At 44.0% G+C, this 24,737-nt stretch overlaps 1 protein-coding gene across 1 annotated transcript in view; it reads right to left on the bottom strand.

Annotated features, from left to right (window-relative positions):
• TMEM108 (transmembrane protein 108) overlaps nt 1-23,257 on the bottom strand; it is a 515,125-nt gene extending 491,868 nt beyond the window's left edge. Inside the window, exon 1 of the mRNA XM_075271286.1 lies at nt 23,238-23,257. Within this exon, the coding sequence (XP_075127387.1) occupies nt 23,238-23,256 (19 nt within the window). The 5' untranslated portion in view covers nt 23,257. The remainder of the gene's footprint in view (nt 1-23,237) is intronic.
• Between the last annotated feature and the right edge of the window lie 1,480 nt (nt 23,258-24,737).

Raw genomic sequence — 24,737 nt, 5'->3', positions numbered from 1 at the left:
AATTCTGTCATTTAATCTAAATAGGTTATAAATTCTTTGTAGGGGGTCACACGCAGAACACCACACAAACTTTAGTTTCAGTGATGTCATTTTGCCTATTTTAAGCCCCAGATTTGGCTGCTACTATACGGCTTCTATAAACTCAATAATAAAGCCATAAGCAGGGTGCATCAATAGAAGAGATAGAAAAAATCTACTCAACAACTTCTGAACCCCTTGGATGGAGGTTTAAGTACTAGATTGCACATACCTGAGTGCCGCCATAATACCAGCTAGTCTTGTCAACTTGTCCTGCAGTAACAACAGGTCTCACAGGCCAGTGATTGGCAGCAGCAAACGTGCTCAGTATGTCTTCAGTGCACAGCAAGAATGGCAGGAACCAATGGAGAGGTAAGACATTAGAAGGGAGTCCAAGACTTCATATGGGTAGCTTCTCCTTAGAATAGGTCAATAATATGAGGTCAGTGGTAGTTATTCCATCAGTCAGCAGAAGCAGACAGTTCCGTACATTGCTCAGACATTAGCTGATCAATAGGGCTATTGGACCTATACTAGCCTCATATCAATAGATATGTTTTGAGCATAAAGTCTTAGAAAACATCGTTAAGCAATCCTTTATTTTAACACACTACTTGCTTTTAGAAAAAAAATAAAATCCTAGTGAACCCCCATTAAAGGGGAATTTCAGATTTAGTGACGTTATTTCCTCCATGTGTAGACAACATTAGGCAGATCAGAAAGTCAGACTGGTAGATCCATTGAAGGGATTCTATCAGTAAAAGGCTGAAGGCTTTAGAAAGGCTATTCATCTCTTACCTTTATTTTGCAGGTTCACACCAGTTTTCCAGCGTCGCCTCTGTGTTCTGACGTGTCTCTTCCTCTTCACTCCTCTTCTGACACGAGACCACTGCAAAATGGCTGACGGAACAGTGGACTGCACATGTTCCGTCATCATTTTGTGTGGGACTCATGTAAGAGACCACCGCAACATGGTTTAAATATTTTTTTTTTTTAAATTATAGAATCCCTTTAATTCTGACCCCTTTTTTACACTCTGACCCCTCTTTTAATACATTAATTATATATATTGAGATTCACTGCAATTTTTTTCCCACAATGTTTTTTTTAGTTGCATCTCGCTGTTGCGCCTAATCCTGAAAGAAGACCTTTCACCATCTGGGGCACATGAGGTTTAATACACCGCTAGAAAGCCAACAGTGCGCTGAATTGTAATCAAATGATTGCAGGTTCAAGTACCCTAGAGGGAGGGCTAATAAAATAGTGAAAAAAAAAAAAGTTTTAAAATAAATAAAAGTTGTAAATCACTCCTTTCCCTAGAATACATATAAGGGCGGGTTCACGCCAGCACCCGATCTCCGTTATGCAGGTTTCCATTTTCTGTCTGCAGAAAAGACAGAAACCAACATTCAATGTCCGCCAGTGAGCGCCCATAAGTTTCTTCTGCTCTCCGCGGCAAAACTGTTTTGTTTTTTTTACCGGACACAAAATTTTGCATGTCCGACTTTGTGTCTGGTACAAAAAAACGGTTTAGCTGCGGAGAGTAGAAGACGCACACCGGCATGAATGGGTTTGAAAACTGCCTGCCGATTTCCGTCTCCTGTTGAGTTTCTCAGGCAAGAAACGGAAACCTGCATAACGGAGATTGGGCGTGGTGTGAACCGGCCCTCAAAGTACAAAATTACTGTGAAACACATACACAATAGGTATCCCTGTGTCTGAAAGTGCCCAGTCTACTGAATATAGCGTTCTATTCCGTCGGGAAGGGGTTAATAGGAGCACGACAAATTTGCTATATTCAGCCTGTTTTGGTTGTCTGTCTGCCCCTTCCCTGAGTTTGAGGACTGGGGTTTTTTCCCCACACTTGGAACTCAGCCTGGCTGAATATAGCGTATCTGTGTATAGCGTAAAATATTTGGATCTCTGTGGTACCTGCTGTTTTACTGTCGCTACATGATTTGCTCCACAAGGGGGCCCACTGAGGCTCTGTCGCCCAAGGGCCCATAAACACCTGGAGCCGGCCCTGCCCGGACCTAACAAAACGCAGGTCGGGTCGGTCGGTTAGAAGCGCGAGGACCTTAAAGGGGTATTCCCATGTCCCTTACTCACCAGTCTTCGCTGCTGTAAACTCTTCTTTCTTTCTGGTTTTCTTGCGTCAATTGGTGGGCAGGGTTTCATATGTAAAGCCAGCAGTAAGATGACGTTGATTCTATGCCGCTGGCCTTGCGTGCGCGCTCCCGACACATGCACATGCATGCACATTAGAAACTACTATAATAGTACACAAATAAGGTCAGTTTTATAAGTTGGTCAAACACAGCTAACTAGTAAGGAAAGCAAGTGTCCGGAACACACTGCAGCATGTGGCCAGTTCTGGTGCTGTGATACTCAGGGCGATGTTTGCATCTATCTGGTACCGGAGCCTCAGAAGCAGGAGAATACGGTGGATCCGACTGTGAGTGCAGAGACCGGTCAGTAGAACCCCAGAGGTCTAAACCAGCCCAGGAGAGGGCTGCCCGGCTGCTCAGTTTGTTTTCAGAGCAGCCCTCTCCTGCGCTTGTTTAGAAAAAAAATTAAAAATCTAATTGGCCCAACTGCAGCCCCCTCCAAAATGCCGCCTGAGGCTGTCGCCTCACCTTGCCTCATTAGAGGTGCGGCCCTACCTGCGGCGGTAGAGGTACACCACAGGAGTCACTTATTGTGGTTTGGCTATTATTCTCAGAGTATGCTTTAGGTTTCGTTGAAAACCATGCATTAAAGGGGTTATCCAGGTTCCAAAAATTATCTGCAAATACATCCACAGAAGTGCAAAATACTCACTGTTTCCTTGCTCAGCTTTGGTTTGGCTTTATTTTACTTGCTGCTCCTTGTATCTCTGTTATTTATAACAGTTACTAGCACCTCCTCAGATAAATCAGTTCACAAAGAAGTTTCCCATTACAATTTCCTGGTTAGGGAGATACTAATTGGTTAGGGTCACTATCTTGAATAATTTAGAACAGACCTGGGCATTGTACGGCCCGCGGGCCACATTCGGCCCTCTAACTGCCTCTGACCAGCTCACATATAGTGCAGGATAAAGTTAGATGCTGAATGGCAAGTCAGCTAAAGGACCTTTGATGACATCATCAAAGGTCCTTTAGCTCACTAGGGTATACCTTTTAGTGGGCGGAGCTATTCTTGATTGTACAGGACAGTGTGGTAGGTGTTACACAGAAAGAGGAAGCTGCCGGGAATGGAGACTGATGGAAGATAAGGACGAGAGAAGAGAGTATGTGTGAGCAAGAGGATGGAACTGTAGATGTAAGGAGCAATTAAACTAAAAGGCAGATTAAGGGGGGATATTAAACTGGGGGGCAGATGGAGGGGGACATTAAACTGGGAAGGCCCCTATGCAATGCTATGGAGTACATTCTGAGAAGATGTTGCTTTGGACCACATTTCACTATTCCCATAGCTAGAGAGACCAGGCATGGATGCCTACTGTTCTCTGCTTTACTCATGTTGGTAATGGAGCCACTAGTAGCAGCCATAATGTTAAAGGTTTTTTAGTGGGAAGGAACAAACATAAATGTGCTCTGTTTGCTAACAATTTATTGTTGAGGTTCCCTTTAACTTTGTTTTTCAACTTGTTCTATCTGATATCAAAGCTCAATCAATCAATCAATCAATCAATCAAACAAGCTTTATTGGCAAGTCCGAATAGATATTTGGCATTGCCAAAGCTAGTAAAGTGTGTGTGTGTGGGGGGGGAGTTGGATTTGGATGGGTGAGTGGTGGGTATGGGGGGTGGGGTGGGTGGTTTTGGGGTATAACAATCTGTGGAGTCTCGTATTCCTCTTAGTTGGTGACCGCTATATGGGGAGGTGGGGTGGGTGTATTGGGGTATAACAGTCCGTGGTGTCTCATCTTCCTCTTGTTTGGTGACAGCTGGACACGTATTGGGCAGCGATCTCCACAGTGGCCTCTTCTTCTCCCAGTAGGATGTAGAGTTTCCTCTTCTCGTCTACAGATATGAAGTCTGGGATGTGGGCAGAGAGTCTTTGGTAGTAGACGGCCCTCACAGCTGAGTATTTGGTGCAGTGTAGCGGGAAGTGGGTCTCGTCTTCTAGGGTCCCCTGGTCATAGTGCTGGTACAGTCTATTCTCCCGTGGCTTGTATGTCTGCCTGTGTCACCCTGTGTCTCCATTTCCAGGTTGTGGGCATTCAGTCTGTACCGGCTCAGGGTCTGTCTGTGTTTGGGGTGGTGTATTCTCTCCAGGTAGGTGGCCATGGTGTAGACCCTTTGTAGGGATTGGTACACAGTGAGTTTCTTGGAGTTATTTATTTCATTTCTCCATTCTTCAATGTACTTTTGTTTGCCTCTGTGGTCGCCTTTATTTTGGCCTTGGTTATCATCTGTTGGTGTTTTTGGTTTGGTGGTTGGCTGTTTGGTTGGTGGGTGTCTGGTTTGCTCAGGTGGCTTAGCCAGGCTTGGTGGTGGTAGGAGTCGGGCTTGCTCCCCTGGATGTGTGCCTGGAAAGCTAGCGCCCTTTTCTGTATGGTGAGCCATAGGGGAGTCTGCCTAGCTCTGCCCTGCAGCTCTCCAATATCTGTCTTAGAGATCAATGCTGTATAATCTAAAGCTCTTACTCAACCTACACAGTTGGTCAAACTCTTGAAACTGAACGTTGACTTTTGGTGGAATCAGTCGAGATTACTCTATTTGGGCATCTATATGACCCTATCAGTGACCACCCTTTATGAGGCTTTTCTGTCATTTCTCTCCTCAGTTTTATGACAACCCATGCCATTGGGATACCTTGACGGTGTCTTGGTTGGGTAGGATTGCATTGGTTAACAAGAATATATCGCTTGATCTACTATGTGCTTTTTGATCACTCCCTACTCACATCCCTATATTGACACTGATGTACCCCAGGTGGCTAGATAATTGCAAGTGGCTAGATTGGTCCAGCTAGTGCCGGTTCATATGAAATGTGATGCTCTGCATCGGATGGCACTTGAGCTCACAGATTGGTTGAAAATGGTGGAAGCAACTGTGAAAATATCGATCAAGACGGTTCCAGATTAGCCGCTGTTCCTTTTGAATCCACTGTCACCAAAGCACTTCCCGCACAGTAACCCTCCAGTAGAAATGGCAGCATTGTGCCAAAGAGAAGAATCAGGAGCGGAGAGAAAGCAGTTGATTCCTTGTGGGTGTAATGCCATACACATTAGCAGACCCGCCAATCTCTCCAAAAGATGTTTCATTAATGTTATGCGCAGGACTAATTGTATGGGAAGCTTAAGACTATGAATTTGACAACATAACTCTATAGATAATATATTTAATAATATAGTCAACGTGCGGCACTGAATGATGACAGATTTATTTATTTTTATTACAGTCATTGGAATGCTGACATTTTCTCATTTTTAAGGTGGACTTCTGGTTTGGGTACAAACTCAATATATTCTAATTCACATGGTGCTAACCTTTCCACAAAAGATGACTAAAACTATAGATAAAGCTAAATAATTTGTCCATGTACAAGCCCTTTATTATCATCTTTCTATTCTTTTTTTAATCTTGGAACAGAGAAGGAGGTCCAAAACCTTAAAGAGGACCTTTCACCGATTTGGGCACATGCAGATTTATATACTACTGGAAAGCCGACGGTGCGCTGAATTCAGTGCACTGTCGTCTTTCCTGATCTGTGCCCCAGGTAAAGAGCTATCGGTCCCGGTACCGTAGCTCTTTAAAGTCAGAAGGGTGTTCCTGACAGTCAGTCAGGTACGTCCTTCTCCACAGCATAGTTGAACAGCAATTAGTTGAACAGATTGTCCTGCCGGCAGAGCAGTGAGTAAGTGCTTCAATTATAGATGACCAACTAATAGCAGATGACTGCCAGTTACTAGCGCTAAATTAAAATTGATATTGTATCTCTAAAAAAAATAGCAAGGTCTACTATATATGATTAAGAAACTCCATAGTTTATTAGAGGGAAAACACTTAGTATAGATCTATATAATGAAACTATATAGGGAGGCTAGATGAATAAAGGGACCGGACAAAAATTGAAAAAAAAATAAATAATGAAAAAATAAAAAATAAAAGAATAATAAAAAAAATAAATATAATCTAATAATGAAAAAATAGAGTCATAAATACTTTGGTGTGTCAAGCCTCCCAGGCCTGCATGCTAAATGAAAGTCTCCAAAAGAACAAATTAAAGGATCAATTATACATCATTGCGTCAACCAGTATTAGTCGGCGCACCCAATGTGCTGGAAATGTGAACAGAGCTTTAGGCAACTTAAACACGACGGTGCATGTTGCACCACCCATACTTCCACAGCTCCATTCATTGGGACCAGTGACCACAGTCCACAAAATGGACAGGAATAAGATAAGGTAAGATAATCCTTTAATAGTCCCACATTGGGGAATTTTCAGCATGTTACAGCAGCATAGTAATACAGGTACAGGATAATACACAGTAATATATTACAGACGTAGACACACATATGCTGTGAAGAAATACTAGGAGTCCATAGCAGCTAAGGAAAAACTGAAGAGACAGAGGAAGACCTCATGGTCATCGTCATAATCAATTAGCTCTCAGTGCGGAGTGATCTTCGCTTGGTTTGATGTAGATTATACAGCCTGGTCGCGGTTGGAAGGAAGGACCTGCGATAGCGCTCCTTCTCACACTTGGGGTGAAGCAGACGGTCACTTACAGTGCTGCCAAGTAATAAATAAGTAAATAAGGCCTATCCTGAGTTTTGCTTACGACTTGCGACCCCATACACCAGGCTGTGAAAATACTTTGTCGTGCCTATGGCGCCATAGAAATAAATGGGTCATGAAAAACACGGCTAGCACATTGACTGTGCGCCTGGTTGTGTGCATGAAGCCTTACTGTATAATAAGAATGGAGATGCACACACTATCGGCCATGTGTAACATATTTATATTTCAAGCTCTTTACATTTCTCTCCTGACATGACTTTAATGTTAATGTTTTTTATATGTGACTTTCAATGCTGAGTTTTTTTTCTAAATTTCTATTAATTAGCAAGATCTCATGATACAGAATACATGTAATATATTTTACTGCAGTATAACTGGCACTGGCATGTGCCGCATGACTTATCCTGGCATGTGCCGCAATAGAATCCCAGCATGCGGCTACAAACCTGGAAAAGAAACGTCAGTTGGTGCCAGTCAGCGATTGCTCTTATAGAGATTAGACCGGCTCCCTATTGCTCCCACTTGCGAGAAAGCGACAGAAGCGACAGTTTTTTTTACTACAGATTCCTGATCGACACCTGCGGATTACGAAGAGAACCGCTAATAGCGAGTCACCAGAGGTAAGATATCATCACTTTATTGTTAAAATCCGGATTTATGTCCCCTGGAATGTGACAGTGAGGGCCCCCCTGTAATTACCGTATTTTTCGGACTGGACTATAAGACGCACCCAGGTTTTAGAGGAGGAAAATAGGGAAAAAAATTTTGAAGCAAAAAATGGTAAAATATTTAATATATGGGAGTTGTAGTTTTGCAACAGCTGCAAGGCCACATTGACAGGTGACCCTGCAGCTGTACGGGGATGCATAGAGTGTTTTTATTTTGCGGGGCCAGATGTACTTTTTAGTTATACCATTTTGGGGAATGTCTATTGCTTAGATCACCTTTTATTGAAAAAACAAACGGCGGTTTAGCAATTGTGATATTGACGTTCACCGTACAGGAAAACTATTAGTAGACCGGGCAGTTTCGGACATAGGAATACCTAATGTGTATGTGTTTGACATATGATTTTCTACTGTTATATATATATTCTAGGGAAGGGAGGTGATTTAGAACTTTTACTTATTTAATTTTTTTATTATATATTTTTAAAGCTTTTTTTTTTTTTTTTACTATTTTATTCCCCCCCAGGGGGCTTGAGCCTGCAGTCATTTGATTGCAAGTCCCATAGACGGCAATACAACTGTATTGCCGTCTATGGGACATTCTGTGTAGGAAAACTACGTCGGGCAGTCAGGGAAGGATTCCCTGTCAGTGCCGATGTAATTGGAGCAAGTCTTAGCTGTATTTTACACCTAAGACCCTGCTCCATAACCCTCCATCGGAGGAGGCTCCGAATCTCTAGAAAAATTTCATTTTTAACTTCTCATTATCAGTTGCGATTTCATTCCTGGAAACTAAATAAATGCAACACTCAAGGGTTAAAAATGCTCGCTACGCCACTTGATAAATCCCATCAGTGGGCTAGCGTCCAAAATGGGGTGACATGTCTGCAGATTCCACTTTATTGGCAATTAAGGGTCTTTGCAAAAGTGACGTCCAAAAACCAAACTGTGCGCCAAAAACCAAAATAGCGCTCCTTCCCTTCTGTGCCTGGCTGAGCCCAAACAGCCTATTCTACCCACATATGGCATTAAGTCCGTGATCCAGGGTACACCAGTGTCATACATGTGGGCATACACTGCCATTTGGGTACACAGCAGGGCCCAGATGTGAAAGAGGGATATGTGCTTTTGGAGTGCAGATTTAGATTGTTGGTGTTTGGACACCGTGTCACATTTGCAGAGACCCTAAAATTGCCCCTACAAAATGGGGTCACTTCTTGGGGAATTCCAGTTTACTGGAACCTCCAGGGCTCTGCAAAAACATCATGGCGCCCAGAGGGTCCCTCTAAATTTGTACCCCAAAAGCTAAAAAGCGCAGTGCTCCTTCCCTTCTGAGCCCTGCTGTGTGCCCAAGCAGCAGTTTACACCCACATATATAATTTTTGGCCCCTCGGGATGGCCCACTTAATAGTTTCAGGAGTGCAGGTCTCTGACAACACAAAGTGGGTGCAACGTATTGGGCACCGAAATGGCATATTTCTTTCAAAATTTCAATTTTCATTTTGTACATAAATTTTTGGGAAGCACTGTCCCTCAAAACACTGGAGGGCCGAAATATTTCGCCTCAGGCGGCAAAAAGGCTAGGTTTACCCCTGCTCCTCAGTATGCCCCCACCCCACAGTATTATATGCTCCTCAGTACCCCCCACTGTATTATCTAGGCCTCAGTACCCCCCCACTGTATAGTATACTCCTCAGTACCCCCCCCACACACTGTATTATATACTCCTCAGTACCCCCCCACTGTATTATATACTCCTCAGTACCCCCCCACTGTATTATATGCTCATCAGTACCCTCCCCCCACTGTATTATATGCTCATCAGTACCCCCCCACTGTATTATATGCTCATCAGTACCCTTCCCCCACTGTATTATATGCTCATCAGTACCCCCCCACTGTATTATATGCTCATCAGTACCCTCCCCCCACTGTATTATATGCTCATCAGTACCCCCCACTGTATTATATGCTCATCAGTACCCCCCCACTATATTATATGCTCATCAGTACCCCCCACTGTATTATATGATCATCAGTACCCCCCACTGTATTATATGCTCATCAGTACCCTCCCCCCACTGTATTATATGCTCATCAGTACCCTCCCCCCACTGTATTATATGCTCATCAGTACCCCCCCCCCCCTGTATTATATGCTCATCAGTACCCTCCCCCCACTGTATTATATGCTCATCAGTACCCTCCCCCCACTGTATTATATGCTCATCAGTACCCCCCCTGTATTATATGCTCATCAGTACCCTCCCCCCACTGTATTATATGCTCATCAGTACCCCCCTGTATTATATGCTCATCACTACCCCCCCTGTATTATATGCTCATCAGTACCCCCCCTACTGTATTATATGCTCATCAGTACCCTCCCCCCACTGTATTATATGATCATCAGTACCCCCCACTGTATTATATGCTCATCAGTACCCTCCCCCCACTGTATTATATGCTCATCAGTACCCTCCCCCCACTGTATTATATGCTCATCAGTACCCCCCCACTATATTATATGCTCATCAGTACCCTCCCCCCACTGTATTATATGCTCATCAGTACCCCCCCACTATATTATATGCTCATCAGTACCCTCCCCCCACTGTATTATATGCTCATCAGTACCCTCCCCCCACTGTATTATATGCTCATCAGTACCCTCCCCCCACTGTATTATATGCTCATCAGTACCCTCCCCCCACTGTATTATATGCTCATCAGTACCCCCCCCCTGTATTATATGCTCATCAGTACCCTCCCCCCACTGTATTATATGCTCATCAGTACCCTCCCCCCACTGTATTATATGCTCATCAGTACCCCCTTGTATTATATGCTCATCAGTACCCTCCCCCCACTGTATTATATGCTCATCAGTACCCCCCACTGTATTATATGCTCATCACTACCCCCCCTGTATTATATGCTCATCAGTACCCTCCCCCCACTGTATTATATGCTCATCAGTACCCCCCCTGTATTATATGCTCATCAATACCCTCTCCCCACTGTATTATATGCTCATTAGTACCCTCCCCCCACTGTATTATATGCTCATCAGTACCCTGCCCCCACTGTATTATATGCTCATTAGTACCCTCCCCCCACTGTATTATATGCTCATCAGTACCCTGCCTCCACTGTATTATATGCTCATCAGTACCCTCCCCCCACTATATTATATGCTGATGAGCATATAATACAGTGGGGGGAGGGTACTAATGAGCATATAATATAGTGGGGGTACTGATGAGCATATAATACAGTGTGTGGGGGGGTACTGATGAGCATATAATACAGTGGGGGCAGGGTACTGATGAGCATATGTATTATGATGTATTATATGCTCATCAGTACAATCACACCCACACTGTCATACTTACCCATGAAGAGCCGACGCGGTGCGTCCTCCTCCTTCCAGACTGCAGGAACGATGACGTCATCGCGCCTGCGTTGGGGGCAGAGGTCACTCTCTGCCATCAGTGTACGCCGCGGTCGGGCGGCCCCTGACAGTTTTCAGTTGTATGTGCAAATGCACATACAACTGAAAGCGGCGATCCGCTCACTAATGGGGATCCAGGCGACAGCGCGGGCCACATGCGGCGGGCCGGATAAATGTCCTCGGCGGGCCGCATGTGGCCCGCGGGCCATAGTTTGAGGACCGCTGCTTTAGGGTCTCTGCAAATGCGACATGGCACCTGAAAACTATTCCAGCAAAATCTGCTCTCCAAAATCCAAATAGCGCTCTTTCCATTCTGAGCCCCACCATGTCCCCATACAGCAGATTATGGCCACATATGGGGTATTGCCGTGTTCAGGAGAAATTGTGTAACAAACTGTGGGGGGCTTTTTCTCTTTTAACCCCTTGTGAAAATGAAAACTTTGGAGATAAAGGGACATTTTAGTAATTTTTAACCTACACATCCCAAGGTTAGTAAAATCTGTGAAATGGCTATAGGGTCAAACTACTCACTATACCCCTCAATGAATACCTTAAGGGGTCTAGTTTATAAAATGGGGTCATTTATGGGGGTTTTCAATTGTTTTGGTAACTCAAATCTTATTTGAATGTGCAATGGGCCTGAAATATCTGCAAGCAAAGTTTGTGTCTTGAAATTCAGTTGGTGCTCCCATCTCTTTGGGCACTACCGTGCATCCGTACATAGGATTAAGGCCACAAAGTGTAAATTTTTGAACACGGGAGAAATGGGGCCATCTATTTTGGAGTGTTTTTCTTTATTTTCATGCCTTGTGTGCAAAAAAACTGCCTTTAAAATGACTCTGTGTAAAAAAATATGAGAATTTTTTGTTTGACACAAATTCTTTTAAAACCTATGGGGTCAAAGTACTGACTATACCCCTCAATGAATACCTCAAGGGGTCTAGTTTATAAAAAGGGGTCATTTATTGGGGTTTTAAATTATTTTGGTAACTCAAATCTTGTTTGAATGCGCAATGGGCCTGAAACATTTAGAAGCAAAAATTGTGTCTTGAAATCCAGTTGGTGCTCCCATCTTTTTGGGCCCTACCGTGCGTCCGTACATAGAATTAAGGCCAAAAAGTGTACGTTTTTGAACACAGGAGAAATGGAGTCATCTACTTTGGAGTGTTTTTCTTCATTTTCATATGTTATTTGCAAAAAAACTGTCTATAAAATGACACTTTTGTGTAAAAAAATATGAAATTTTTTTGTTTGACGCAACATTTCTAAAAACTTATGGGGTAAAAGTACTCACTATACCCCTCAATGAATATCTTAAGGGGTCTAGTTTATAAAATGGTGTCATTTATGGGGGTTTTCAATTGCAATTGCTCTTGTTCAAATGTGCAATGGGCCTAAAATATCTGCAAGCAAAATTTGTGCTTTGAAATCCATTTGGCCCTCCCTATCTCTTAGGCCCTACTGTACGTGCGTATATAGGACTAAGGCCACAAAATGGACATTTTTTAACACGGGAGAAGTGGTGTGATATATTTTGGGGTGTGTTTCTTCTTTTTGATGTGTTGTGTGCAAAAAAAACTGGCTTTAAAATGACACATATTTGAAGAAAATGAAAATGTAATTTTTTTTTAACATTTGTAATAATTCTTGCAAAATAATATTTATTTGATCAAAATGCTCACTATACCCCTCAAAGAATACCTGAAGGGGTCTAGTTTTACAAATTAGGTCATTTAATGGGAGTTTCTGTCATTATGCCACTTACTCCTGTCTGCAAACATAGCTTGGTACAGGAAAAAATCACATACTCCAAATTTCCAAAATTTGCTTATAAACTTGATAAACTTGTAAATTGTCTAAGTTACTCAAATATGTTAAAATTATTTCAAATATGCTTGAAACACAAAAGGAACATTTGGAAGTATATAACTACTAATTTTTTTTGCCCTGTATTATTGTGCATATGTGAGATATCACAACTGAAAATGGAAAACATTGAAAAAAATTCAAAATTTTCAGCATTTGCGAGTTTTTTTAATAAATTTACACAAGCTATATCAGTCTAATTGTACCTTCTCAGTAAAGTACAACATGTCACGAAAAAACAATATCAGAATCGCTTGGATGCGCTATACTGTTACAGAATTATTCACTGATCAAGTCACACAGGGCAAATTTCCAAAATGTGGCTTGGTCATTAAGGTCCAAAATAGGCTGGTCACTAAGAGGTTAAAGGGAGTCTGTCATCTGAATATTCAATGTTAAGCTACCACAGGACCTTGTAGGTCCCATCCCCCTCACCAAGCTACTACCTCCATATTGGTAAACTGATCGGTGTTGTGGTGTTAGATTTTCCTAAGTTTATGCTTAAACTTCTCTGTAAGGTCTTGTTAAGTCATATTACCAAGTATTTGTGTATAATTTTCTTTCTCTTTACATTTCCCTGGAGGAAGAGAAGATGAAGCGGAAAAGGAAGAGACAACTTATGAAGTATGAAGAGGAGTCGTAAGTGCAATAGTGTTTATCACTGTATTACAAAGATCTGTCAATGGTGGCCTGTCCTTAGAATAGGTCATCAATATCAGATCAGTAAGAGTCCGCCAACTGACACCACCACCATCATCTAATTTCCACACAGAGCCAGTAGAAGATGGCTTCATCCACTATGTAGTGGCCTTGTAGTTCTATGGCAGCTCAGCTCCCATTCACGTATAGCACAGATACTACACAGTTTAAGGAGCCATCTAAGGAGCCAACTCTGTACCCATACCATCTCATCCATGTGGGAAGGGGGCGGTCTGATGTTGGAGCTACTAATTTAATATTAATGACCTAACCTAAGGAGAGCACATCGATATCTAATCTTGGACAGCCACTTTAATACAAGATTTACCCATGAGGAGACCAGGGTGAATGTTGCCCTTTGTTATTAAGTGTCTGCACCTTACACATACTATACTGCAAAAACCAGACTTATGTACAGATTCACCTATTTTGTCACTTGGAGTTTGTAGGGTTTTAAACTACAGAGCCATATGCACTCCTTGTACCTATGAATGGGCCCTTTATACAATGGAAGATTATTCTCCTAGATGAATGCAGTGTATTTAAGAGAAGGAAATCTTAAAATGGCATCTGATGACACATGGCTCTGTATACAATCTCTCAGATATCATAAGAATAAATAGTAGAAACCTCTATATGCCATAATATTAATTCATAGCCATGTTGTGGCCCACTATTGTCCCATACATGTCCTTTTTTACCATATTATGCAACTTGGATAAACTGTAATGGGTCACATGGGAATTAATATCTGTTTCTTCTCTCACAGTTCACGGCCTGACCCCGAGGAGGAATCCAAGAAGAAGAAGATGGATGACGGCTTGCAGAGAGAACAGACTGCTTTCTTCAAACTCCTGGGTAAGATATTCCTTCCAGCCCGTGGCAAACCCCAAAAATTTCCAGTTCAGTTGAACCTGAAATTTTTGGAAAATTTGTTGGGGCCACAAGGGGGTTCTATACTGTGTGGAGGGGGCCAATATGGGATATTATACTATGTGAAGGGGCCACTATTTAACTTTATACTGTGTGGAAGGGCTACTATAGTACATTATACCACGTGGAAGGGCTGCTATGGGACATTATACTATGTGGGCGAGGCGACTATGGGACATTTTACCATGTGAGGGGGCAACTATGGGACATTATAGTGTGTGGTGAGGTCACTATGGGACATCATTCTGTGTGGAGAGCCCACTATGGGACATTATACTATGTTGGGGACGGCCACTATGGGACATTATACTGTGAGGAGGGGCCACTATGGGGCATTATACTATGTTGGGGAGGGCTACTATGGGACATTATACTGTGAGGAGGGGCCACTATTGGGCATTATACTATGTTGGGGAGGGCCACTATGGGACATAATACTGTGAGGAGGGGCCACTATGGGGCATTATAGTGTGTGGTGAGGTCACTATGAGACATTATACCATATAGGGGAGCACTATGGGACAATATACCATGTGGGGGCCACTATGGGATATTATACTGTGTGGCAAAGCCGCTATGGGACATTGTACTATGTTGGGGAGGGCCACTATGGGGCATTATAGTGTGTGGTGAGGTCACTATGGGACATTATACTGTGTGGAGAGGCCACTATGAGACATTATACCATATAGGGGAGCACTATGGGACATTATACTGTGTGGAGAGGCCCCTATGGGACATTATACTATGTTGGGGAGGGCCACTATGGGACATTATACTGTGAGGAGGGGCCACTATGGGGCATTATAGTGTGTGGTGGGGTCACTATGGGATATTATACTGTGTGGAGAGGCCACTATGAGACATTATACCATATAGGGGAGCACTATGGGACAATATACCATGTGGAGGGCCACTATGGTTCGTTATTCTGTGTGGAGGGGCCACTGTGGAACATTATTCTGTGTGGAGGGGCCACTGTGGAACATTATACTGTGTGGAGGGGCCACTATGGAACATTATTCTGTGTGGAGGGGCCACTGTGGAACATTATTCTGTATGACGGTTTGTTTTTTCAGAAAACCACAGACAGTTTTCCAGTAAAAAATGCATGCATTTTTTGTGCAAAACCGCACCATGTAAATGCAACTTTACAGTGAAGTGAAAGTACCAGTGGCCTCAGACTGTATGCAGCTACAGCTACATTCAGATACATAGTATGTCACCAGTCTAAGGATGCTGCCACACGGTGCTCCTGGACACATACATTTACCACCAATTGGGGCTATACATGGACTTTCATTGCTTATAATGGGAAAGTACAGGTTTATCCCAGGAAATAGCAGTAAGCGCATGCGTCCAGAAGCATCTCATGGCAGCACTTCTGTGTTATGGATTGTGGTATATGACTTTAGTATAGGGGTCGCCAGCCTCACAATTATTGTGCGGAACCCAAAGTACCTCATCTTTGTATTTTTAAACTAAAACGACACACCATACAAAAAAAGCTGCCGACCCCTGGTCTAAAGAGACTATTGGATAGTGGGACGGCCGCAGGCTACTATTATAAGGCTGGGAAGGACTGAACCATGACCTTTCCCACCCTGATAATTTCAGGCTTCTGCTACTTGTTATATCTGGCTGGTATAGATATAACAGATATAAAGGTGTTCTGAACATATCAGAAGGTATTGATGAAATACATTAACTAGAGATGAGCGAACAGTGTTCTATCGAACACATGTTCGATCGGATATCAGGGTGTTCGCAATGTTCGAATCGAATCGAACACCACGTGGTAAAGTGCGCCAAAATTCGATTCCCCTCCCACCTTCCCTGGCGCCTTTTTTGCACCAATAACAGCGCAGGGGAGGTGGGACAGGAACTACGACACTGGGGGCATTGAAAAAAATTGGAAAAAGTCATTGGCTGCCGAAATCAGGTGACCTCCATTTTAGACGAATAGTGGATTTCAAATCCGGGTCATATGAGAATGTGAACTTTGTGACTATGAGACAGGGATAGCTGTACAGGCAGGGATAGCTAGGGATAACCTTTATTTAGGGGGGAATGTTATTAAAAATAACTTTTTGGGGCTCTATCGGGTGTGTAATTGTGATTTTTGTGAGATAAACTTTTTCCCATAGGGATGCATTGGCCAGCGCTGATTGGCCGAATTCCGTACTCTGGCCAATCAGTGCTGGCCAATGCATTCTATTAGCTTGATGAAGCAGAGTGTGCACAAGGGTTCAAGCGCACCCTCGGCTCTGATGTAGCAGAGCCGAGGCTGCACAAGGGTTCAAGCGCACCCTCGGCTCTGATGTAGGAGAGCCGAGGGTGCACTTGAACCCTTGTGCACCCTCAGCTCTGCTACATCAGAGCCGAGGGTGCGCTTGAACCCTTGTGCACACTCTGCTTCATCAAGCTAATAGAATGCATTGGCCAGCGCTGATTGGCCAATGTATTCTATTAGCCTGATGAAGTAGAGCTGAATGTGTGTGCTAAGCACACACATTCAGCTCTACTTCATCGGGCTAATAGAATGCATTGGCCAGCGCTGATTGGCCAGAGTACGGAACTCGACCAATCAGCGCTGGCTCTGCTGGAGGAGGCGGAGTCTAAGATCGCTCCACACCAGTCTCCATTCAGGTCCGACCTTAGACTCCGCCTCCTCCGGCAGAGCCAGCGCTGATTGGCCGAAGGCTGGCCAATGCATTCCTATGCGAATGCAGAGACTTAGCAGTGCTGAGTCAGTTTTGCTCAACTACACATCTGATGCACACTCGGCACTGCTACATCAGATGTAGCAATCTGATGTAGCAGAGCCGAGGGTGCACTAGAACCCCTGTGCAAACTCAGTTCACGCTAATAGAATGCATTGGCCAGCGCTGATTGGCCAATGCATTCTATTAGCCCGATGAAGTAGAGCTGAATGTGTGTGCTAAGCACACACATTCAGCACTGCTTCATCAAGCCAATACAATGCATTAGCCAGTGCTGATTGGCCAGAGTACGGAATTCGGCCAATCAGCGCTGGCTCTGCTGGAGGAGGCGGAGTCTAAGGTCGGACCTGAATGGAGACTGGTGTGGAGCGATCTTAGACTCCGCCTCCTCCAGCAGAGCCAGCGCTGATTGGTCGAGTTCCGTACTCTGGCCAATCAGCGCTGGCCAATGCATTCTATTAGCCCGATGAAGTAGAGCTGAATGTGTGTGCTTAGCACACACATTCAGCTCTACTTCATCAGGCTAATAGAATACATTGGCCAATCAACGCTGGCCAATGCATTCTATTAGCTTGATGAAGCAGAGTGTGCACAAGGGTTCAAGCGCACCCTCGGCTCTGATGTAGCAGAGCCGAGGCTGCACAAGGGTTCAAGTGCACCCTCGGCTCTCCTACATCAGAGCCGAGGGTGCGCTTGAACCCTTGTGCAGCCTCGGCTCTGCTACATCAGAGCCGAGGGTGCGCTTGAACCCTTGTGCACACTCTGCTTCATCAAGCTAATAGAATGCATTGGCCAGCACTGATTGGCCAGAGTACGGAATTCGGCCAATCAGCGCTGGCCAATGCATTCTATTAGCCCGATGAAGTAGAGCTGAATGTGTGTGCTAAGCACACACATTCAGCACTGCTTCATCACGCCAATACAATGCATTAGCCAGTGCTGATTGGCCAGAGTACGGAATTCGGCCAATCAGCGCTGGCTCTGCTGGAGGAGGCGGAGTCTAAGATCGCTCCACACCAGTCTCCATTCAGGTCCGACCTTAGACTCCGCCTCCTCCAGCAGAGCCAGCGCTGATTGGCCGAATTCCGTACTCTGGCCAATCAGCACTGGCTAATGCATTGTATTGGCTTGATGAAGCAGTGCTGAATGTGTGTGCTTAGCACACACATTCAGCTCTACTTCATCGGGCTAATAGAATGCATTGGCCAATCAGCGCTGGCCAATGCATTCTATTAGCGTGAACTGAGTTTGCACAGGGGTTCTAGTGCACCCTCGGCTCTGCTACATCAGATTGCTACATCTGATGTAGCAGTGCCGAGTGTGCATCAGATGTGTAGTTGAGCAAAACTGACTCAGCACTGCTAAGTCTGCATTCGCATAGGAATGCATTGGCCAGCCTTCGGCCAATCAGCGCTGGCTCTGCCGGAGGAGGCGGAGTCTAAGGTCGGACCTGAATGGAGACTGGTGTGGAGCGACCTTAGACTCCGCCTCCTCCAGCAGAGCCAGCGCTGATTGGCCGAATTCCGTACTCTGGCCAATCAGCACTGGCTAATGCATTGTATTGGCTTGATGAAGCAGTGCTGAATGTGTGTGCTTAGCACACACATTCAGCTCTACTTCATCGGGCTAATAGAATGCATTGGCCAATCAGCGCTGGCCAATGCATTCTATTAGCGTGAACTGAGTTTGCACAGGGGTTCTAGTGCACCCTCGGCTCTGCTACATCAGATTGCTACATCTGATGTAGCAGTGCCGAGTGTGCATCAGATGTGTAGTTGAGCAAAACTGACTCAGCACTGCTAAGTCTGCATTCGCATAGGAATGCATTGGCCAGCCTTCGGCCAATCAGCGCTGGCTCTGCCGGAGGAGGCGGAGTCTAAGGTCGGACCTGAATGGAGACTGGTGTGGAGCTATCTTAGACTCCGCCTCCTCCAGCAGAGCCAGCGCTGATTGGTCGAGTTCCGTACTCTGGCCAATCAGCACTGGCCAATGCATTTCTATGGGGAAAAGTTAGCTTGCGAAAATCGCAAACTGACAGGGATTTCCATGAAATAAAGTGACTTTTATGCCCCCAGACATGCTTCCCCTGCTGTCCCAGTGTCATTCCAGGGTGTTGGTATCATTTCCTGGGGTGTCATAGTGGACTTGGTGACCCTCCAGACACGAATTTGGGTTTCCCCCTTAACGAGTTTATGTTCCCCATAGACTATAATGGGGTTCGAAACCCATTCGAACACTCGAACAGTGAGCGGCTGTTCGAATCGAATTTCGAACCTCGAACATTTTAGTGTTCGCTCATCTCTAACATTAACCTATTATCTTATTTTTGTTACTTTGATAGACGACGAGGACATCAAGCTATACCTAGACAGGGACAGATGTCTTAAGACCTCGGACAAGGTATTATTATATAGAGGGAAAGAATAGAAAATATTCCTGAGCTCTGCAAACTATGACCTGATATCAGTAGTAGATACTATACAAAGAAATATAACTGATAATGTATGTCAGGTTGTAACTAGATATCAGTATACACAAGAATATACTGAGCTCATATATCTGTACTGCATACTATTATGTATTAGGAAATCTATGACAAACTACTAACTCTCCTTTTATCCCATTAGTATCTCCTGGCGATGGTCCTGATCTACTTCAGAAGAGCCAAGCTACGTGTAGAGGAATATCGCCAGTATTTCTTTCCTTCTCTGTAAGTTTCTATTATTATTATTAACCCTATCTGTACCTATGATATGTGTTTCAGAGAAGACAGTCGTCAAATTCCCTTTATAGGCTTATAACAGCCATTAATTGTACAACCATAGATCGGCGTGCTGTTAATGTAGTGCACCACAGCACTGTATACTAATAACATAGCATGCCATTCATACACTACTACATACCAGCAGTATATTAGCAATAACATCCTGACACCAGAACATGTCACCGCACCCTATCTCTGGCCAGTGACTGGCTGCAGTGGTCACATCTTCCTGTGTCAGGACATCATTGCTGCAGCACAGCAGAGACCAGTGGGGTCCCTAGCAGCATTGCAACTGGAGCAGGAGGGGATCGATAAGGTAAGTACGTCTTGTGTTATTTGTTACAAAACTGAGCTGTTTTTAAAATTATTTTAATTGCCTGGGAACCCCTTTAACATTAGTGATATCACCACCTTCTTCTCCTCATTATCTTCTTTTTACATGTTCTATCATTTCTTTGCCCTACTTTTTATTTCTTCCAGGTTTTTAGCCAACCAGTTTGAAGAGGATCTGGAATTTCAACGGGAGATCTACGCCTGGACCCCTGGACGGACATTGAAGATGAAGAGGATCCAGCTGCTTCACCTTCGTGACCTAATGCTCATCAAGATGGACTTCAGAGCTTGGGTAGAAAAAGAAACCTGCGATCTGGTGTGTAGCATAAAACAGAAAGATGTAAACTTTGAACTAAAGCTTGTGATGATTATAATAATTCTAGATTATGTTAAATTCTAGATCATGGCACAAGACCCCGACCACTGGGCATGGAAGAGACAGAGAGAAGACCATCACAGCCTGGCTATACGCTGGTTCAGGAGGGATTTTACAGAATTCAGCATAAGAGGCCCATGGACCACCCTTCCAACCTGCTCTCTTTGTAACCCCATTCTAGAGTCGAGCAAGGAAGAAGAGGCAGAAGACTCTCATCATCAGACAGACGCAGAGGAGGAACCCGGAACATCAGCTATAATCATCTCAGGTAAGTGTATCCATTGTGTGAAAGAGAACTTCAAGTAAGGGGCCATTCACATGACATTTCTGCTGTCCATTCAGCAGATCTGTTCAACAGATATGATTTTTAAATAGTAAAAATGGATAGAAATACAAATATTCATCCGTTTTTACATTAAAATACAGATCAGTTTGATTGAACAGAGCCATGAATACTGGTGTGTAGACATGGACAAATCTCAAAAGATTTCTTTTGACAAATATTCGTGAGGTTCACCCCTCCCCCACATGGTTTCCAAAAGTGCTATTATTATACTCTTGGGTCACCTCAGACCCCAAAATATAATAAGACCAAGGGGGTGAATGAAAATAACAAACAGTCCATTTGCATCTTATTCTGGCCTCATCCGGTCACTGGATGACATTACGTGCCCCTGGGTCCCAGATGAGACTTGTGTTTTGGCCTCAGTGGTGACATGGGGCATTCTGACGTCACACACCATGTGACCGATGAGGGCCAATCACAGGCCTCAGTGGTGACCTGGAGGTGCATAATATCATCCAGGGACCAAAAGAGACCAAAAAAGATGCCAGGAGGCCACTGGAGAAGTGAGGAATAGATGATTGTTATTTTCATTCACCTCCCCTGGGCCTCCACATATTGTAATCTAGGGTCTGAGAGGTCCCCACGGTATATATTTCTATTCATTGTTCGTTTGGAAGGATGATGAAAAGTGAGGTATGCCGCACTTCTCTGTCCATTATATACAACAGAATATGACGTACTGGAGCTATAATTGAGTCAGAAGTACAGTATATACTTTTAACATTTGTTTTACAAACAGAAGTCTATGGGGATGTTGAACAACACATTTTGACTTTTTTTGGATTTAAATATGTCTGCACATCTGAAAGAAAATATGTGATGTGAATGGCTCCTAACATACAAATCTTAGAAGCCAAACCCTAACAGTAGAATGAGGTTCTGTGGCAATGTTGCAGAGACCCCCTACCCCTTTATTCTTCATACTGGAGGTCGGGAACCACATCTATGGGACTGTTATGGCATATTGTAGGACCTGAAATACCTTTTCAATAAGAAGTTGATGCAGAAGAGCTTGGTAACATTGCTGTGCTTCTATTCTATAATAAATGTGTTACTTAAGTTTTCTTTCTATCATTTCTACTTACATATACAGCAACCAGACCAAGAAGAAGAAGAAGAAGAACTAAGAAGACACGATGGACACGTCCAAAGAGAAGAAAAACACAGGATGGATGAAGACCTAAACCAACGAGAGAAGTATCCTCCATGGTCACACACACGTACTCGTTACATCACTATACACAGTCACTGCACATACACACAATCATCACACACATGCATACACATATACACTGATACATGCTCTAGCGGTCGCCTCCCTTAGTATGCCCAGAGGAGGGGCAATACAGTGGCCATGGTTTCCCTGCAGGTTTCCTCCACTGGGGGTTTTTCCTGCCCTGAGTGTTGCTGTACGCTCTTCGTGAGTGATGGGAGGTAACCAGCACATATAAAATAGATAGAATAAAATACATAGAATAAACTTCACATTAACTTTCTTTATTGTGTCTGCATTATTTATTCTATTTTTGTTTGTGAAAAATTTGTGTGTGAAAATATTTAATTTACAAACTAAACCCAGAATGTAGATGATGTGAGTGAGGGTTGTGTAACGTGAGTCCCATTTTAAAGGCTCTTTCTGACTCCCAAATAAAGTTAATAGAGCAGTTACAGTCGGCCACAACTTTTCATATCTACAATACAACTAAACTGCACTGTATGGCAGATTTCTATCTATAGGGTATTCAGGGGTAGCAGTCACATCCAGGCCCTGATACTAAATTGATACGCTAAAGTGATTAGCGTATATTACAAATAGCACATGATAGTTGGGCGCAGTTACACATGTCACTCTGCTTTATGTTTTGTGTACTTCAGTACATTTCTCACTATACGGCTTCTTCCTTCTATAATAGTGTGATATCTTAGGCCTGGTCCATATGTACTGTATATGTGGAATTGGTACCTTGTGGCAATATACAGTACATATATAGTAGTACATGTGGATGGGGCTTTCAAAATGCCATCAACACGTAGCAGGGAAAATAATCAGCACTGATCAGCATTCTACACATTTTCACATTCACGTCATGCTCATTATTTCGTCAATAAGCAGCAGATGTTCTATAGTCTACACCAGTGGTGCACCTAGCCTTTCTGCTGCCTGAGGCGGGCGATCAAAAGACGATTCCCCCCCCCGGACTGAATATCGGGAGTGGGTGTTCATCTTTTGATCGTCCACCTCAGGCAGTGGGGGAGGGGGTGTGCTAGTGGTAACATTACAGTAAATACAATGCAGTAATATTTGGTGCAGTAATACTCACAGGAGACGTCTTCCCACATTTCCTGTCTCTTCCCTTTGGACCACCATGACCACTTCTTCCAGTTGTAACTTGGCTCTTAATTCCATCCACTTTTCCCTGACTGTAAAATGCCAAGATTTTTCCCGTGGGGCCCCAGCCTTAAAGAGGTTGTTCAGGAACTACAGGTTTCAGCAAGGAGGCCGGGAAGGTGAAAAATAAAAACCACACTCACCTGTCCCTGGTCATTGCACCCCTATCTGGTCCAATGGCGCCCCAGGGCTTGTTCCAGCGGCAGTCCTCGACAAACGTAACCAATGAGGCCAATCAGGGGCCACAGAAGCCTAAAGAAAGGAACTGGGATGTCTCACATAAGTCACCTGTGATGTTACGTGTCCTTTCCTTTGACTGCTGATCGGCCTCAGCAGTCACGTGTGGCAAGGACTTCTGCCAGACAAAGACCCCGCCGCTGGACCGGACAGCCGGGGGAGACATTAGGAACAGGTGAGTACGGGTTTTCTTTTTCTTATTTTGCACCTTCCTGGACCTTCTTGAAGAAAATTGTAATTCCTGGCTAACCCCTTTAACATCTCAATATACAAAGGCCTGGGTCACATCTGTATTTGGGCCATTCCGTTCCCCTATCTGCATGAAAAATGTGGAGAGAAAAGTCCTGCAAGCAACACTTTTTTCTCCTCATTTTTTGTGCGGAAACCACACAGACCCCAATATATTCTATGGGGCCTGCGGGTTTCCTGAAGGTTACCACTTTTTAATGCGTATAGGTTTTTGTTTGGGGGGGTCCCCAAGCAGTCTCCACGAATAGAAACCTGAACGCAGATGTGAACCGGGCCTAAACATCACATTATAAAATAGTATGTATAATGGTAGACATGTATGGAAACAAACACAGACAGACAGTGTCGGACTGGGGTGTCTAGGGCCCACCAGTGGAATTATTTCTAAGGGCCCACCATCAGGATCCCTGCAAACCAGCGATACCAAGACAGGGCAGCTGAAGGTAATAACATATCAGGAGCCATGCTGCTCACCCGCCATACGATGTGCAACAATGCACTACCTAAACCTATTGCTACACACTGTATGGAAAGTGAACAGCGCGGTGTCAGCTCTCTGGCAGTGTATAAAACCGCTTGTGTCCCAGGAGGTGAGAGCTCCTCTTTAACATCTCAATATACTGTACATCACACTATATGGATAAGGCCTAACACAGCGTCCCGCAGTCCCGCAAAAAAGCGCTGCGGGAAAACCCCTGGTGCCGACACATCAGTTTTTCCTGCAGCGCTTTTTGCAGAAACTCCACAGAGGTTTCCTCTGAGGACTTTCTGCTTCCATTATACCTATAGGGACACTAAGTGCTTCTGTAGGTATGAATGACATGCTGCGATTTCCAAAAACTGCAACAGTTACCTACACACTCATACATATACATATTAAAGGGGATGTCCAGGCTTAATTATTTTTATGGCGTAATCTCAGGGTAGGCCATAAATACCTGATCTC

Source organism: Leptodactylus fuscus, chromosome 4 (assembly GCF_031893055.1).
Source record: "Leptodactylus fuscus isolate aLepFus1 chromosome 4, aLepFus1.hap2, whole genome shotgun sequence".
In the NCBI taxonomy this organism is placed as follows: domain Eukaryota; kingdom Metazoa; phylum Chordata; class Amphibia; order Anura; family Leptodactylidae; genus Leptodactylus; species Leptodactylus fuscus.
The sequence above is the reverse complement of the archived record's forward strand: the minus strand, read 5'-3'. Positions and strand labels throughout refer to the sequence as shown.